The 15,665-nt window shown below is 44.3% G+C and overlaps 1 protein-coding gene across 7 annotated transcripts in view; it reads left to right on the top strand.

Moving 5' to 3' along the window:
- Positions 1 to 15,665, top strand: part of CHD6 (chromodomain helicase DNA binding protein 6) — a 230,676-nt gene that overhangs the window by 170,866 nt on the left and 44,145 nt on the right. For all 7 annotated transcript variants that reach the window (XM_049869932.1, XM_049869935.1, XM_049869938.1 and 4 more), the window contains 6 exons: positions 262 to 372; positions 2,142 to 2,344; positions 3,012 to 3,211; positions 3,941 to 4,100; positions 8,915 to 9,004; positions 11,801 to 11,904. In XM_049869932.1, coding sequence (XP_049725889.1) covers positions 262 to 372; positions 2,142 to 2,344; positions 3,012 to 3,211; positions 3,941 to 4,100; positions 8,915 to 9,004; positions 11,801 to 11,904 — 868 coding nt within the window. The remainder of the gene's footprint in view (positions 1 to 261; positions 373 to 2,141; positions 2,345 to 3,011; positions 3,212 to 3,940; positions 4,101 to 8,914; positions 9,005 to 11,800; positions 11,905 to 15,665) is intronic.

A 15,665-nucleotide genomic window follows, 5' to 3' on the forward strand; every position in this document is an offset into this window, starting at 1 on the left:
TCCAGGGTTGCCTTCCTGCTTCTAAGTTTAAATTCCAAAAAATGGTCCTGTAGGTTTAAATTGCAATTTCCTCAACCAGTCTTTTAAAAAAAGGAAAGAATACTTTGAGCTTTCACACTTATTTTAGAGGTTCTGTTAGGGCTTTTGGTTTTGAATACAAATGAATGATATACTTGAGTTTCTGGGACATTTGAAATTAGCACAGGTGCTTTATTTGTATTGTGTTCAAGCAGAATTTATTGACTCTTGGCTTTTTCACAGGCTAGCTTTGTAGCTTCAGGAAATAGAACGGATATTTCCTTAGATGACCCTAACTTTTGGCAGAAATGGGCTAAAATAGCTGAACTGGACACCGAAGCAAAGAATGAAAAGGTACAATGTCAAGAATATTTTATTCCACTGAACATGTCATTGGTGTCTTAATATGACCATAAATTCACACGCACCTCAAATCATTGTTTACTCCTGAGTCGTGGTTCTTAAATAGGATGATGCATGTACAGTATACCCGGCACACTTGATAAATGGTAACTGTGTAATTTAAGAATGACCTAATGGGACATACAGTCCAGTGGACACCCTAGAAATTAGACAAAGGCAATTAGAACTGGAGCTGGCCAAAGAGGTCATCAAGGTCAGCCCTCTTTCTCAAGCTGACATCACATCCCTGACACATGACTATTTTACCTCTACTTAAATACTTCCTGTGAAGAAAAGCTCACCTCTGACAAATAATTGGAAGAAGAAGAAAGGAGCATGTTGGAGAGAAGTCTCTCGGCTTAACCTTTCTTCTTTCAGTGTCTCAGGCTTTCCTGTTTCTGAATAGGAGAAAGAGGATGGGTTTTACAGTGAAACAAGAGTTTGAATACTGGCTCTGCCGCAGACTAGCTGTACACCTTTGGGCAAGTTACTTGACCTCACTGAAGGTCAGTTTTTCATGTAAAAATAGTTAGGTGGCTGTGCCTGTTTTGAGGGGTTGCATGATAACTTTTGTGAATATAGCTGTCACAGGGCCTAGCCCAGTATGAGGCACTCCTTCAGTGTTAGTCCCCCCTGCCTTCCATCTCTGACCCATCACCTGACTTCAGAATGAGTGCACATCGCTTTCTGCCTGACTTTTACCGGTGAGTGTAGAGCTCTCCTGGACCCCCAACCATAGGGACAGTCCTTGCTTGTCCCTAGCTGGTTCAGTAACCAGCAGTCACCATGCCTACTCTTCCGTAGGCCTGCCAGAGGTCACTTCCTCCAGCTCTGTTCTCTAAATAGGAATGTTGTTTTCCTCTCTCAAGAAGATTCGGCAGCCCCCTTTAGTGACTTATTCTAAGTGTTTTTACAGTGTCACAATCAAGATGTTACTCTGTGGGTGAGAAATGGGGAAGAAAAAGCTCTTGCCCTGTAGGCAGTTAGAAGCAGTTGCAGCACCCCAAGGTGGGAAGCAAGATGACTGAAGCGGAAAGGACACTAGAAATTTGTTACCTGGGCAGCTTAGAGGATTATGCAGGAGTTTAGCCCAGCTTTCAGAAGAGGTATAGCAGGGTGGGGGAGAAGCAGGAAAGATGGAGACTAGAAAAGAGACAATGAGTGTGGCCACGGGAGTCACTGGAATGACCGGGATCCCTGAGCTAGGGATTGTGTTTTCAGTAAAAGATAAAAGGTGCCAGTGGAGGGCAGATAATGAAGCAGCAGAAATGTGTATTTGTCTTTGGGAGGTTGCTGAGCAGATGGAATTCTCTGACTTGTCCTGTCTTCTCAGCTCAGACTGCTCTCTGCATGCTGGGCATAACAGCTGGGGTTCCTTACTCCAGCCCTTCCTGGCAAGAGCAGCCCGCCACTCTGGGCACTGGGGGGCCTTGCCTGCCCATCCCCGTGTTAGAGTAACTACAGGAGCAGCAGATGGTGGCTGACAGCACTGGGGGCTGGGGGACACGCCAACTTTAGCAAGTCCCAGAGAATCCCCTCTGCTTGTCCTGTTTTCATGGACACAGCAGGTGTGCTGGGAAGAGCCTTTCATGCTGGAGCATGAGGCAGAGGCCTGGTTCTTTCCCAGGTGTCCCGAGGAATGGCAGCCTAATCTGTTTGTGCATTGTGAGAAGGATAGAGAGAAGAGGGGCTTTCTCTCCAGCAGTCCTCTGTGTTTCTAGGAAAGCCTGGTGATCGACCGGCCTCGTGTGAGGAAGCAGACCAAACACTACAACTCCTTTGAGGAGGATGAACTCATGGAGTTTTCAGAGTTAGACAGTGACTCCGATGAAAGGCCCACGAGATCAAGGCGCCTCAATGACAAAACCAGGCGCTACCTCCGAGCCGAGTGCTTCCGGGTGGAGAAGAACCTGCTCATCTTTGGGTGGGTATTGGCTTTGCTGTTTTTTTGCTTTTCAGTCCCTGGGATTTGTCTGTTGTGTTTCTCGAGTCACCTCTGGAGCTATGAGGCTGGTGGGGGATCTGTTGGAGCAAGAGAAGACTGTGCCTTCTGTCCAGAATTCCACCTCGGGCATTCTGCATTCCGCTCCAATATTGTAGACATGCCATGATTTTCTCATTTTTCTGTCACAGCAAATCTCTGTTACTAATTTGCTCCCCGGTACTGATTTCCTGCTTCCCCCACCCCAGGGATGTACAAGGAATCAGTGCAACAGATGCTGCAGTTAAGACGTGATTCGTGCAGTGCTCGGGCTCTGGTAGAAATAGAAAGTTTAGCTTCCGTGAGCTCACCGTTGCTTTAGAATCCTGCAGCTGGGCCATGTTTTAACTCCAATTATTCCCAGCTCCCAATATTTTAGCCCCTCTCTTCTTAACATTCTAGTGCCTATATGAAGCTCTCAGTGTCTAATGTCCAGGTCACTTTAGCAAACACTTGGTATCCTGCAGGCATGTGGTCCTCAGTGGCCTTTCAGACCAAAGCTCTCAGAGCAGTTAATAGACACAACAGAGTCTCTCGTTTGTCCTGTTGTGTTGAGGATGCATACATGGCCTTCCTTTCTCCAGTGCCCTTCTCTATTTCCACTCTGCAGCTGGGGCCGGTGGAAGGACATCCTGACTCACGGGCGATTCAAGTGGCATCTGAATGAGAAAGACATGGAGATGATTTGCCGTGCCCTGCTGGTGTACTGTGTCAAGCATTACAAGGGGGATGAGAAGATCAAGAGTTTCATTTGGGAATTGATCACACCTACCAAAGATGGGCAGGCCCAGACACTCCAGAACCACTCAGGTGAGAGGTGCCAGGACCAGACTAGGCCACACAAATTCTTATGCACTTTTCATCTCCTCTTTGTGTGTTTGTCCATGTTGCTGTGCTTTGAGGGATTTCTCTTTCTCAGAGATATTTCAGAATATTACCTGTGGGAAAGGGTGGTGATGGCCAGAACTTTCCATCCAGTGTTACCTGTGATATTTTAAGTACACTTGGGCCCTCTTAAAGTTTGTGCACATGCCTGTCCTGCCCACTAACCTGAGTGCCACAAGGATACCTCCTCTGAACTGGAGGCCCACACCATGTGTTCTGACTTGCCTTTCGCATCTCACTGTTCCTTCCAGTCCGTCCTCTGTCTGTGCCTTTTCTTATACTGTATTTCTCCTTCTCTGTGCTTCGCCAAAGCCCACTTTCAGGTTTTAGGCCAAGTGTTCCCTTTTTCCCTAGCTAGATTATAAGTTCCTGAAGGGCACAGACTACTTTGCATCTTTCTGGTTTCCTCACTGGGTCCTTGGTAAATTCTTACTGGTTGACTGAGCGATCCTGTGGTGTACTAAGTAGGGAACCAAGCTCATCCCTTCACCACCACCTGGTAGACTGAGGCGGTGGGTGGAGGGCGTCTGTTTTCCAGGGTCTACCATACGCAGCCTGGCTGCCTCTTTGCAACCCCAGCCCAGCTTTGTCCTAGCACCCATGCTTAATCTACCTTGGCTTATTTACTTGCCCTACACTACCTTTCCGTTTCAGGGTTATCTGCTCCAGTCCCTAGAGGAAGGAAGGGGAAGAAGACGAAGAATCAGCTACTACTCCCAGAATTAAAGAATGCAGACTGGCTGGCCACCTGCAACCCTGAGGTGGTCTTGCATGATGATGGCTATAAGAAACACCTCAAACAGCACTGCAACAAGTGAGTGTGCCGGTCCCCCATGCCCTGGTGGCAGCCGCATGCACCATCTGTCCTGCCTCCTGGGAACTTCTCCAGATGCTTGTGTACTACTCTGTAGGGTCTGGAAAAGACGAGAGATGTGATCTAAGCCGGGTCAGAATTCATGCCACTTGCTTCCTCTTCCGGTTTACTGTTACCATTCGTGACCTCCAGTCATTTGATAAGTGCTGGAGATGGTATTCTTGATATCCCTAGGCTAACAGCTTAAGGGGGAGGGAGAGGCAACAAAAAAAAAATGAAAAAATGAAACACTGTTCTTGGGAAGTTTAGTCACAGAGAAAGCAATCAGCTGCAGAACAATCACAAGTTTACACAATATTTGCATCATTGTTCACTGTATCTAAACCCAGCACCCACCCACCCAGAGCCCAACCCATAAAATTAAAATGAAACTATCTAATCCAGCTTCCTAGGCTGTGTAAGAATTACCTTTCCGGCATTCCTGGTAGGTGGTGAGAAGACCACTGCTTGGACTCTTCTGGGAATAAAGAGTTCATTGCCTTACAAGTTAAGATGTTTTTATTTAAGAAAACTATTTGTTAGGTTTTTCCTGCCTTCGTATAACATCATCTTAATGGTTCTTTAGGTTTTATTGGGTTGTTTTGTTTTGGTTTTCTTTCTACAGATAAAGTCTGCTCTTTCTCTTGACTTCACTAAATATTTGAAGATCGGTCTCATGCTCAATACCGTAATTAAAACCACTGTACACACAAGTACAAGCTCTTTGGAGGCAGTAGGTCTTAAATTGAGATTTAGAGGGCACACCCTGTTGACAGTAGAGGGAAGGAAGGCCAAGACCTCCCAATATGCACAGAGTGCCTGACTGGGCCAGAACCCAATAGCACATTTGTGACTAAATCCAAGTCACCATGTGGGGAACAGAAGGAAGAACCTAGCTAGGTAAGAGAACTCACCATGAAAGACCTTGTATGCCAGACTAACTGAGGGTTTAATTGCAGATGTTAAGCAGCCGTGTTTCTTGAACAAGTGAGGAACGAGACATGGAATTCTGTTTTGGAGACAAAGTAACCTGGCAACAGTACAGGATGAAGTAAGATGAACCCTGAGCTGATTGGCCAACTAGCAGAGCGCTATCATTTTTCAGCTTCAGATTATGAGGACCTAGATTGGGGTGTTAATTGTGGAAATGGGAGAAAAAGAGTCAAGTGTGTGAGGTATGATTAAGGAAGAATCCGCATATGTGATGAGGACTATAAAAAGCAGGCAACTCCATGGTTGTAGTCTTACAGGCTGGGAGAATGGCAGTGCTTGTAACCATGATAGAATAGTTATGTTCACTAAAAGATGAAGAGCAGAACAAGAGACTTGGGTTTTGCCTTGGTAGTTATAGCATCATGTAGCCTGCAGTCCTGAAACAGGCCTGAGTTGGAGAGGGCCGACAGTACTTCATGGGACACCTGCAGAGATGATCAGAGATGAGCAGAACCAAGTTTTGACCTTTGAGGGAATTCCTTAAAAACTTCTAACCAGCTCCCCAGGACCTTTCCTGAGCGTGTGCTACACCCTGGGAATCAAAGAATAATGCGTTTTAAGGATGCTGATTGTTGTTTTATTATATTGAATATAATGGAGATCAATAGCCACTTTAGTTCTGGTTCAGTAAGATCAAGAGACTCAGAGCTGGCAGGGACTTTGTAGCTCCTCCCACTCACTGTGGGAATTCCTTAGACATGTCCCTGGCAGGGAATCTTCCAGCCTCTAGTTGAGCCTCCTAATGATGGGAGTTTATGATTTCTCAGCAAGGTTCATTTAATTATTAGGTAATTCTAACTAATTATCCTTCTATATATTGAACCTAAAACCTGCCTCCTTGAAACTACCACCATATGATCTTGAGTCCTAGTTCTGTCCTGAGGCGCAGGAGAAAACAGGCCAGAATCTCAACAGCGTAACAGGACTATGAGCTTCAGAGGGGCCCTGTTCATTAGGTGTTTGTTAAATGGATGATGGAAGGAAGGAAGAGAATCTAAGAAGGGTATTTATTAATTAGATATAGGCCGAAGACTCTAATTTCTGGGAATTGTGGGCTCCGTTAATTAGCAAATTTACTCACTTCAATATTAGGTAAAGGTTAAGACAGCATCTGATGTCAAGACTGTCTGGGTTTGAATCCTGGTCCAATCACCTATCAGCAGTGTGAGCTAGTGCAAATTACTTAACTCTTCCCTTCATTTATGAAATGAGAATAGTAATAGTTCCTACCACTTAACATTGCTGTGAGGATTTAGTGAGCTAATTAATACATGTCCGGTACATAGTAAGCACTCAAGGAACTGTTTTAGTAGTTGCTGTTAGTGCGTGTTGTCAAGTCAATTCCGACTCACAGCAACCCTATAGGACAGAGTAGAACTGCCCCATAGGGTTTCCTAGGCTGTAATCTTTACAGGAGGAGACTGCCAGATCTTTTCCCCCATGGAGCCACCATGGGTTTGAACCACCAACCGTACAGTTAGCAACCAAGCGCTTACCAAAGTAAGCCACGAGTAGTAGTATATTGTTTAGAGATAAGAATTTGCCTTCTAAAGATCCAAAAACAGAAAAAGTGAGAAAGCAGTTGGTTCAAAACTAATCTAAACCTGTTAGAGGGCAGGATAGTGGTTATCCTTGGGCACAGGGCATGGTGACTGGCAGAGACAACAGGGGGATCCTGGTGTAAATTTCTGTTTCCTGATCTGAGTGCTGGGTACACTTGTGTGTTTGTTAAGCTTGAGGAAATTCACTAAATTGTACATTTATGATGAGTGCACTTGCTAGAATTTGAAAGAAAAGAAAATAGATACCGTGACCCAAAATATTACTGGGTTGTTTTGTTTGGATTGTTCCTGTTTTCCTTCCCTTTGAGTTCAGACACCAACTGAGATCATCATCTTACTCCAGGGGAAGGTGGCTCTCTGAGGAATTGTCCATCTGTCCTCTGAACTGATTGGCTTTTCATTTGGAGAATACGTGAATACTGTTGGCTTTAAATTGTCTTCTCTCATGCTACAGATATTACTAAACTTCAGCACATTCGCTTCTCTTTAGAGAAGCAGAAACAGCTCTCTGTCTTACATCTTCAGGGAAGCCTTACTCTGAGCTTGATCTCAGAAGGCAGGACTCGGACATTCTGCACCTAACATACCTTTGTTCCAGTCCTTACTAAGGAGGCTGGCAGCTACTCCCAGCTAAGTGTCAGGATCAGCAAAGGTTGCACATGCTTAAACAGTTCTTATTCTCTAGGCTTTAAAACAAATTTCAAAATTATATGTGTTGCTTGACAGCTGAGGTAAGGAATGTTACACGAGAAAGGCAAGGGTTCTTTCCAACCCAAAAGTTCCAACTTCATGTGCTTTCGCTCTAAGTTGAGCCCTCAGTAGTACTTTCTACCCAGCTATAATAGAGATTATGCTTTCACAGAGGCACCTTGAACTTCTTCTGAATAGGTACTGCAGAAACCAAAAGCCAAAAGCCAAACCCATTGCCATCGAGTCAGTTCCGACTCATAGCAATCCTATAGGGCAAAGTAGAACTGCCTGATAGGGCTTCCAGGGAGAGGCTGGTGGATGCAAACTGCCAACCTTGTGGCTAGTACCCGAGCTCTTGACCGCTGCGCCACCAGGGTTCCAGGTAATGCATATATGTGTTTAAAATTTTTTGTGAAAATAAGTATTCCTTCTACCCCCAATTCCTATTTTCTTCTTCATAGGCAACCACTGTCACCTGTTCTTTCAGAAATAGTCTGTGCATGTAGCAACATGTGTGAATGCACAGACTACTTTTGTCTCTCTTCAAATGATATACTGTACACACTGTGTGTGCTCCTTTTTAAAAACAATTTATCTGGCGATCAGCTCATATATAAGTATGTGTAAATGGGCTTACTTTTTTAAAGACTAGTCTTAATTTTTGACAGGTTTGAACAAATTACAAGTACTTTTCTAAACTTCATTGCATCTTAGCCTTGAATATGAACCGTCCCTTTGAAAGTGGTCAGCTTTTCTGTGCTCTCCCTGTTTTTGCATACACTGAGCCCCCCTGGTCTCTGGATCCCCACCGTCCTCTTCTGTGTTCTGACTGTTCAGCCATTGGTCTTGTTTCCCAACTAGGCTACTCTGGGCTTCTCAAGAACAGGGATTGAATTGTTTACTTTTGCTGTATACTTCCCAGTACCCAGCATGGTGCAGGGCACGTAGTAATTGCCAAACAAATATTTTGTGTCAGGTATGTTTGGTATATTCTCATGGAGCCTGAGTGTAGTCTATGTTGAATCACAGTGAATTGAGCACCCCAAGAGAGACCACATCATTATTCTCTGGCGGTATTGCCATGAAAAAGATGACTGTGTTTTAAATATTCATCGAACTATGTACAAGTCAAACTACTTGAAAACACCATCTTCACTAAACTAATAAATTGGTAACTAGCCTCTTGGAAGCCAGCTCTGCCTGAGAGGTCTGTGTGGCCATATGGAAGGGAGGGCAAGTACTCTTTTGGGGATCAGGAGGAGCCGTGCCTGTTTCTCCTGCCACCTGTGGCTCATGGGTGGCCTAACATGACTGATGACATGCATATCTCCTTGTGTAAAACTGGGAGAATCACAGTATCACTGCCATTGGTAGATAGTCTTCTGTTTCTCTGGTACTTTCTCATTTGTGACTTCGTTCCGCTAACTACATGGGAATGCCCAGTATTTCCCTGTGTCAACCTGAAAATGGTGGTTCACAGGCAACTAATGGCTTCTAATTTGTTTGCATTAATCTGTTTGCCTTTCATAGGGTACTTTTGCGAGTCCGGATGTTGTACTACCTAAAAGCTGAAATACTGGGAGAAGCAGCTGATAAAGCTTTTGAAGGAGCTCCAGCCAGGTATATCAAGCCAACCTTAGGTCTCAGTGTTAAAGAATGGACATAAAGTACCTGTTTATGGAACTGACCAAACCTACCTGTGCCTCAAGAGGATCGTGTTCCCTACCCCATCAGGATCAGTTACCTAGATGATGGAATAGGCAAATACAATAAGGACAATTCAGTCAGGTCATCTAAAGTGAAATAAAGGAGAAAGCAGTTTCTTAGAATCACAGCTTTTAGTGAGTTTTTTAGTTAGTTTTTTCTTTTCCAAAAAAAAAAAAAAAACACTGCCGTCGAGTCGTTTCCAACTCATAGCGACCCTAGAGGACAGAGTAGAACTGCCCCATAGAGTTTCCAAGGAGGGCCTGGCGGATTCAAACTGCCGACCTTTTGGTTAGCAGCCGTAGCACTTAACCAATAGCTTTTCCAATAGTGTTATAAAATTACTTTTAAAACAGTCATTTCTTTACCTTAAGCAGTAGTTGCAGAATGAGTGTCAGTTACTTTGACAGGCTTGATGCAATAGGTATAGACTAGAACATTTACCCAGAATCCCATTCTTGGCCATAATGCTCATACATTTGAGTGGTTCTCTTTTACTTGCTAATCATATTAATAATACCTTGTGGTCTCTTTGATTTGTTGCACCTTAGTTTTGTTAATTAGTGTGTCCAAAGCTATAGAATCCTGTGGGAGTCTCGAAGAGTTCAGGGAATGAGGCCACCAGGGTTTTGGCCTCCGTTTGAAAGCTGTCAGAAAGTCATAGTTTATACGTGGAATTGCCAGTCAGCCTCCCTTTGCCTTTCTCATATCTGCAGTTTACTCTAGCCTTATATGGTGTCTGTCATTTCCAGAGGACACCTGAGACAGGAATCCCTAAACACCAGAAGTATCGTATTTGGACTTTGCTTTGAGATTACCTGGGGCCATGTTTTCTTCTTTCTGTTTCTATCCAGTGGGCGTTGCTAATGGTTTTAATATTTATAGAAGCAAAAAAGGAGAGTGTTGAGGGCCCTTGACAACCCTAGCTGTGGGGCAACTTGCAGTCAGGAGCGGTTCTCATCATGACTGTTATTACTTTATATGCTTCTGTAGTCACTGTATTTCAGTAAGGATAGGGTAGAGAGATGTTTTGATAAAAAGGTTCTATTTGTGAGTTGTATAAATGCAGTAGAATTCAACCTGATAGTGTATATCAAGTGTTGTCTTACAGAAGTAATCTATCTGAACTTACTCCTCAGACATGTAGGAAGCGATGGACAGAAACTAGGTAGAACATGGAGAGACTGAGTCTATTACTCTCCCCCTCCCTTCTTTTTCTTTTCTTTTCTCAATCCTGGCTCTTGCTGATCCTGTTAAGGTTTAATGCCGTACTGTGGAGAAGTTGCAGTGAGGAACGAAAGCAGTTCATCCCAGAAAAGTCATTCAGCTCCTGGTACCATGCAGGCAGAGCAGTAGGTCCTGCAGTGGAGCCAGCTAGGAAGCACTGCCTGCAAAGGTGGGGATTGGGGAACTCTATCCCCACAGAGGGAGGTGGGCCTAGCAAGGTGCATTCATCCCTGTGTCATAGTAAGAAGAGCCTGATGGAAGAAGAAATTTGAAATGCTGCAGAGGAACCATCCCAGACAGCTGGGAGGTGGAAGGGAAAGAGCCATCCAGGTAGATGTTCTTCCCAAAACCCCAAAGTCTTCAAACAGTAAGGATGGTGCTCATCAGACAGATGAAGGCAGTGAACTAAGGGGCCATGTGAGCTCACAGGACATGGAGAGAAACTTAGAGGAGTTGATGGAACAGACCTGCTAATCCCCTGCATGTCTGCTCCCTAGGGCAAGTTACATTCATCTTACTGGCCAGGAGCAGTGCAGTTTGTGATCAGTTTTGATCCCACAGATCAATAGCAGACTACTGCCAGGAGGTGCCACCTATTGTACAGATCCTCTGATAGGCCTTCTTCATATCCCTGCATTTCCAGCACAGATTATCTTATTCTCAAATAGTGTTTGAGATCACTGCATGCTAAAACAAGATTACTTTGGCACCATTGTGAATTTAACCATTTGGGGAAAGTTCTATCAACAGATAACTAATATATTGCTGGGGCTTACAACTGAAGAGCACATCAGAACTACCTTACATAGAGCCCAAAACCCATGCCATCAAGTCAGCTCCAACTCAGCAACTCTATAGGACAGAGCAGAACTGCCCCGTAGGGTTTCCAAGGAGCAGCTAGTGGGTTTGAACTGCCGACCTTTTGGTTAGCAGCTGTAGCTCTTAACCACTGCGCCACCAGGGCTCCATAGATCCCAAGACCCTGCCCAAACCAACAGTTGATGGAGTCTCCAAGAGATGCTTTAAGATTCTGAGTCAGTCTGAGGTGTGGTGTGGAAATAAATTACATACACTTAAATAGCTCCCTAAACCAAAACCCCCCCTGCAAAAAAAAAAAAAAAAACAAGGCTACTGCCATCGAGTCAATCCCAACTAATAGCGACCCTATAGCACAGAGTAGAACTGCCCCATAGAGTATCTCAGGAGCAGCTGGTGGATTCCAACTGCTAACCTTTTGGTTAGCAGCTGTAGCACTTAACCACTGCGCCATCAGGGCTCCTAAATAGCTCCCTAGGTGATTCTAATTCACAGCCCTGGTTAAGAAACATTGGCTTACAGCCTTCTGAATCCGTCTATTTGTTTGTTATTTCAGCATCTAAACACGGAACGAGGGATGTGGTTTAATACTAGGATTGGGCCAGTAGCTCTTGAGTTGTTTTCTGTCTATGTTAAAGGAATTTTGAATCCACGCCCTTCCTTCCACAGAGAGCTGGAGGTGCCTCTGCCGGACATCGACTATGTGGAGATCCCAGTGGACTGGTGGGATGCTGAGGCTGATAAGTCCCTTCTGATTGGCGTTTTCAAGCATGGTATGTGTCCTGCATCAGTCCCTGCGGGAAGATGAGTTTAGGCACCCTTCAACTAAGCTTGGCATATTCTTGAAAAGCTCCTCAAAAAAAAAATTTTTTTTTAATGCAGTTACTGCTCATGAGTTCTCCAAGTCATTCTGTGTGAAGCCTTCATGTTTGCCATAGTCCTGTTACACATCTCTCTTTGAAGATAGAATATCACTTCTGCTCTCCTGAAGTTTTGACTAGACCAGTGTTCAACGTGTATCTTCCTCACCAGCCTGTCAGCTCTGTTGGGGCTTGAAACTCCCTGTCTCTCGTTCACTCCTACAGTCCCAGCATCTGGCCTACTGCCTGGCGCATAATAGGCGCTCACTGTTTCTTGAGTGAGGGAACAGTTAAACTGGAAAAAAATTCCAGGCGTTATCATTTCATATACCATCGTCTTTTGGCATCCATGGGGGATTGGTTCAAGGACCTTCCACGAACACCAAAATCCGAGAATGCTCCAGTCCCATATATAAAATGGCGTGGTAGTTGCATATAACCTACACGCATCCTCCTGTATACTGTAGATCATCTCTAGGTTACTTGTATTACCTAATACACTGTAAATGCTGTATAAATAGCTGTTCTATTGTATTGTTTAGGGAATAAATATGACAAGGAAAAAAAGTTTTTTTTTTTTCTCAAATACTTTCAATCTGCTGTTGATTGAATCCGTGAATGTGGAACCCTCAGATATGGAGGGCTGACTGTATATACAGAGTTCTAGACCCGGTCTAGATAACCTACATATTCCTAGTGTGTATCCTTTGCCCTGTTGGTGTGAAAATACAAGCATAGAAGATGGCCCTGGATATTCTTTTTTTAATGTGGTAGCCAAGGTTCTATGATGTGTGGGCTTACAAGGACTAAGAGAGGTAGTTGGAAAAACTGAGATAAGTCCACTTTCTTCCCTTCTGACACTGTTCTAGGCACCTGCCCTTGCTTCAGCCAACTGCAGTTGTTAAAGTGGATAATGAAAGTGTCAAATGATAGTCACCCATAATGTCTGATGAACACCTGCCCATGGCTGCTAACCAAAAGGTCAGAAGTTTGAATCCATCAGCAGCTCCTTGAAAACCCTATGATGCTGTTCTGCTCTATCCTGTAGGGTCGCTGTGAGTCGGAATTGACTCTATGGCAATGAGTTTTTGTTTCTGCCAGGTGAATTAACAGAAATTTTAAACCAGAAAACAGTACAATAGAGGAAAAGAGTTACCATGTTTTTACACAAGTAATGCATGTGTTATGTTTTGCCAATCACTCCCATTATTTTCATAAGCATGCTATGGTGATTTTTTTTATAGCAACATTTAAAAAGAATCAGCATAGCGCACTTATGAAAATAGGCTGGGGGTGGCACGGCTGGCCAGAAAAAGTATAACACACATTATTTGCATAAAAATATGGTAGGTATATTGGCTTTAGCTGTCAACTCTACCATTTACTAAATGTGTGTCTTTGGGCAAGTTATAAATTTCTCTGATGCCTGTTTCCTCATCTGTATGAGGGCAATGGAATGAAAACAGCCTACCTTGAGGTTGGTTATCTGAAGATTAAATAAGACAATATTTGTAGACCACCTAGAACAGTGACTGGTAGATAATAGATGCTCCGTGCTATTCCACTTTTCCTTATTATTCTGACTTCAGAAAGTTGTTAACTTTCTAAATGAATAATTTCTTTTATAAAGATCCTGTGAGGCGAAGGTTAAAGATGTCCCAGATGTCCAACTTTTCCACATTGCTATTCCACTCCATCATCTCTAACATCAGCTACTCCTCCCCTCAGTACTCTCCCTCCTGTCTTTGGGTTCCGTAATTCTCTGCGTCTCACAGAACAGTATCAAGGAAATGGCGCATGCTGTTGTGGAGGCTGGCAGGTTCCAAATCCGTGGGTCAGGCATAGGCTTCTCCAGACTCACATGGCCGCAGAGGCAGGCCAGACAACAGGCCGTTGGTGTACAAGGCTGCGGAAGCTTGTGAGTCAGATCAGACGATAGACTGCTGGCCCACAGGGCTGCGGAAACTGGCAGATCCCAGAATCAGCAGGTTAGACAGCAGGCTGCTGGCTCAAGTCCTGAGAAGTGAAGGTCAGACAATGATGAACCAGACAAAGGATCCAGATGGAGGGAGAGAGAGAGCCCCGCCAGAGCACCCACATATGTACATTGGATGTATGCCACACCCCAGGAAGGGTGTGACTTGGGTAAGGGTGGGACTTGAGTCAAGTCCTCCTGCAAGGCTGTAACTCAAGATATACCCCACACTAATCCTGCCTTATTAACATATAAATGTTAGGATTTACAACACATAAAATAGAGGATAATTACATCGGATCACAAAATGGAGGACAGGCACACAATACTGGGAATTTTGGCCTAGCCAAGCTGACAGACAATACCAATACCACACCTCTTTAGAGTTCCATACACCTTGTTTGCACGGTCCCACCCAGTTGGGTCAGATTCACAAAGACTGTGGCCAGAAGGGCTATATTAAGTGATTCACTGCACAGTACTTTCTAACAAATGTCCTGCCCTATAGAGTATGTCAACTTCTGTAAGCCAACCAGTCACATTTTTCTGAAAATGATGCCTACACACACTTTAATGAAGAATCTTAATACTCAGATTCTGGTGTTAAGAATGCAGGTTTCAGGAGGTCCAGTGCTGCTGAGAATTCTTTGTCAAATGAGTGGGGTGAGGCTAGAGAAGTATCATCCAGTAGAGCTGCTGGCTGTGGTGGAAGTGCTCTATTTCTGCATTGTCTGGTAGGGAGGCCATTTGCCACATGTGGCTTTTGAGCATTGGAAATATGACTAGTGCTACTAAGCAACTGTATTTTTTCTTTTAATTCATTTAAATTTAAATTGCCACAGTTAGCTAATGGCTCCTCCATTGGACAGTCCAGAGCGCAGCTCTGAAGCAGGAGGAAGAAGCATGCAACTTCTCTGTTAATCGCAAGGTACCATAGTGTAGCCGAGATTTGGTTTAGTCTAATTTTGGAAAGAACTCAGGAGAAGACAAGATGTTGGAGGTAGCAAATTTCAAAGCATGTGAGCTTGGTGTCTGCAGGAAAGCGTAGTGATCCTGTGTCTCGTCTCCATGGTGGTTTTAGGGCATACTACCAAACAGTATGATGTGACTAGAGGACACAGCCTGCAGTTCCTGCAATGCGGCAGACAGAATTTGCATGCCTTCCCCCAGCCTAGTACATACACCACAGACATACAGAACTGTCCAAGGTGAGTTAGGTACAGAGCACACAAGGATGAGCAGAAACGGATATTGTTTTCCCAGGGAGCCCACAGTCTCATGAGAGAGTCGGATAGTAATCAAATAATCGCCCTAAGGGCTAGTGAATAAAGAAGAACATAAGGCATCACAGTTTCTCATGCATATACCTCATGTAGGCAGCATCTGTCATGGAGATAGCAGGAGAGCCACTTTGGATTCGGAGATCAAGAACTTACAGCTCCTCAAAGAAAAAGTACCAGGTGCTGCCTGGCGAAGGGTACAACTGTGTCAACAGTGATATTAGAACAGAAGCCCGTACAGAAATTAACATCCAACAATGTAAAGTCAGGTCTGTTAACAGCCAGGCCGGTTCTCATTTATGTCCACCATCACCTGTAATGGGCCCTCTCTGTACATGTTACAAAGCTAGAGATTGACCTTGTTTGCTAGGAGCAATGTGAAAAGGATTTTGATGATCATGAAAGCATTTCCCCCAAGA

The sequence above is a fragment of the Elephas maximus genome, chromosome 25, assembly GCF_024166365.1.
Source record: "Elephas maximus indicus isolate mEleMax1 chromosome 25, mEleMax1 primary haplotype, whole genome shotgun sequence".
Taxonomy (NCBI): Eukaryota; Metazoa; Chordata; class Mammalia; order Proboscidea; family Elephantidae; genus Elephas; species Elephas maximus.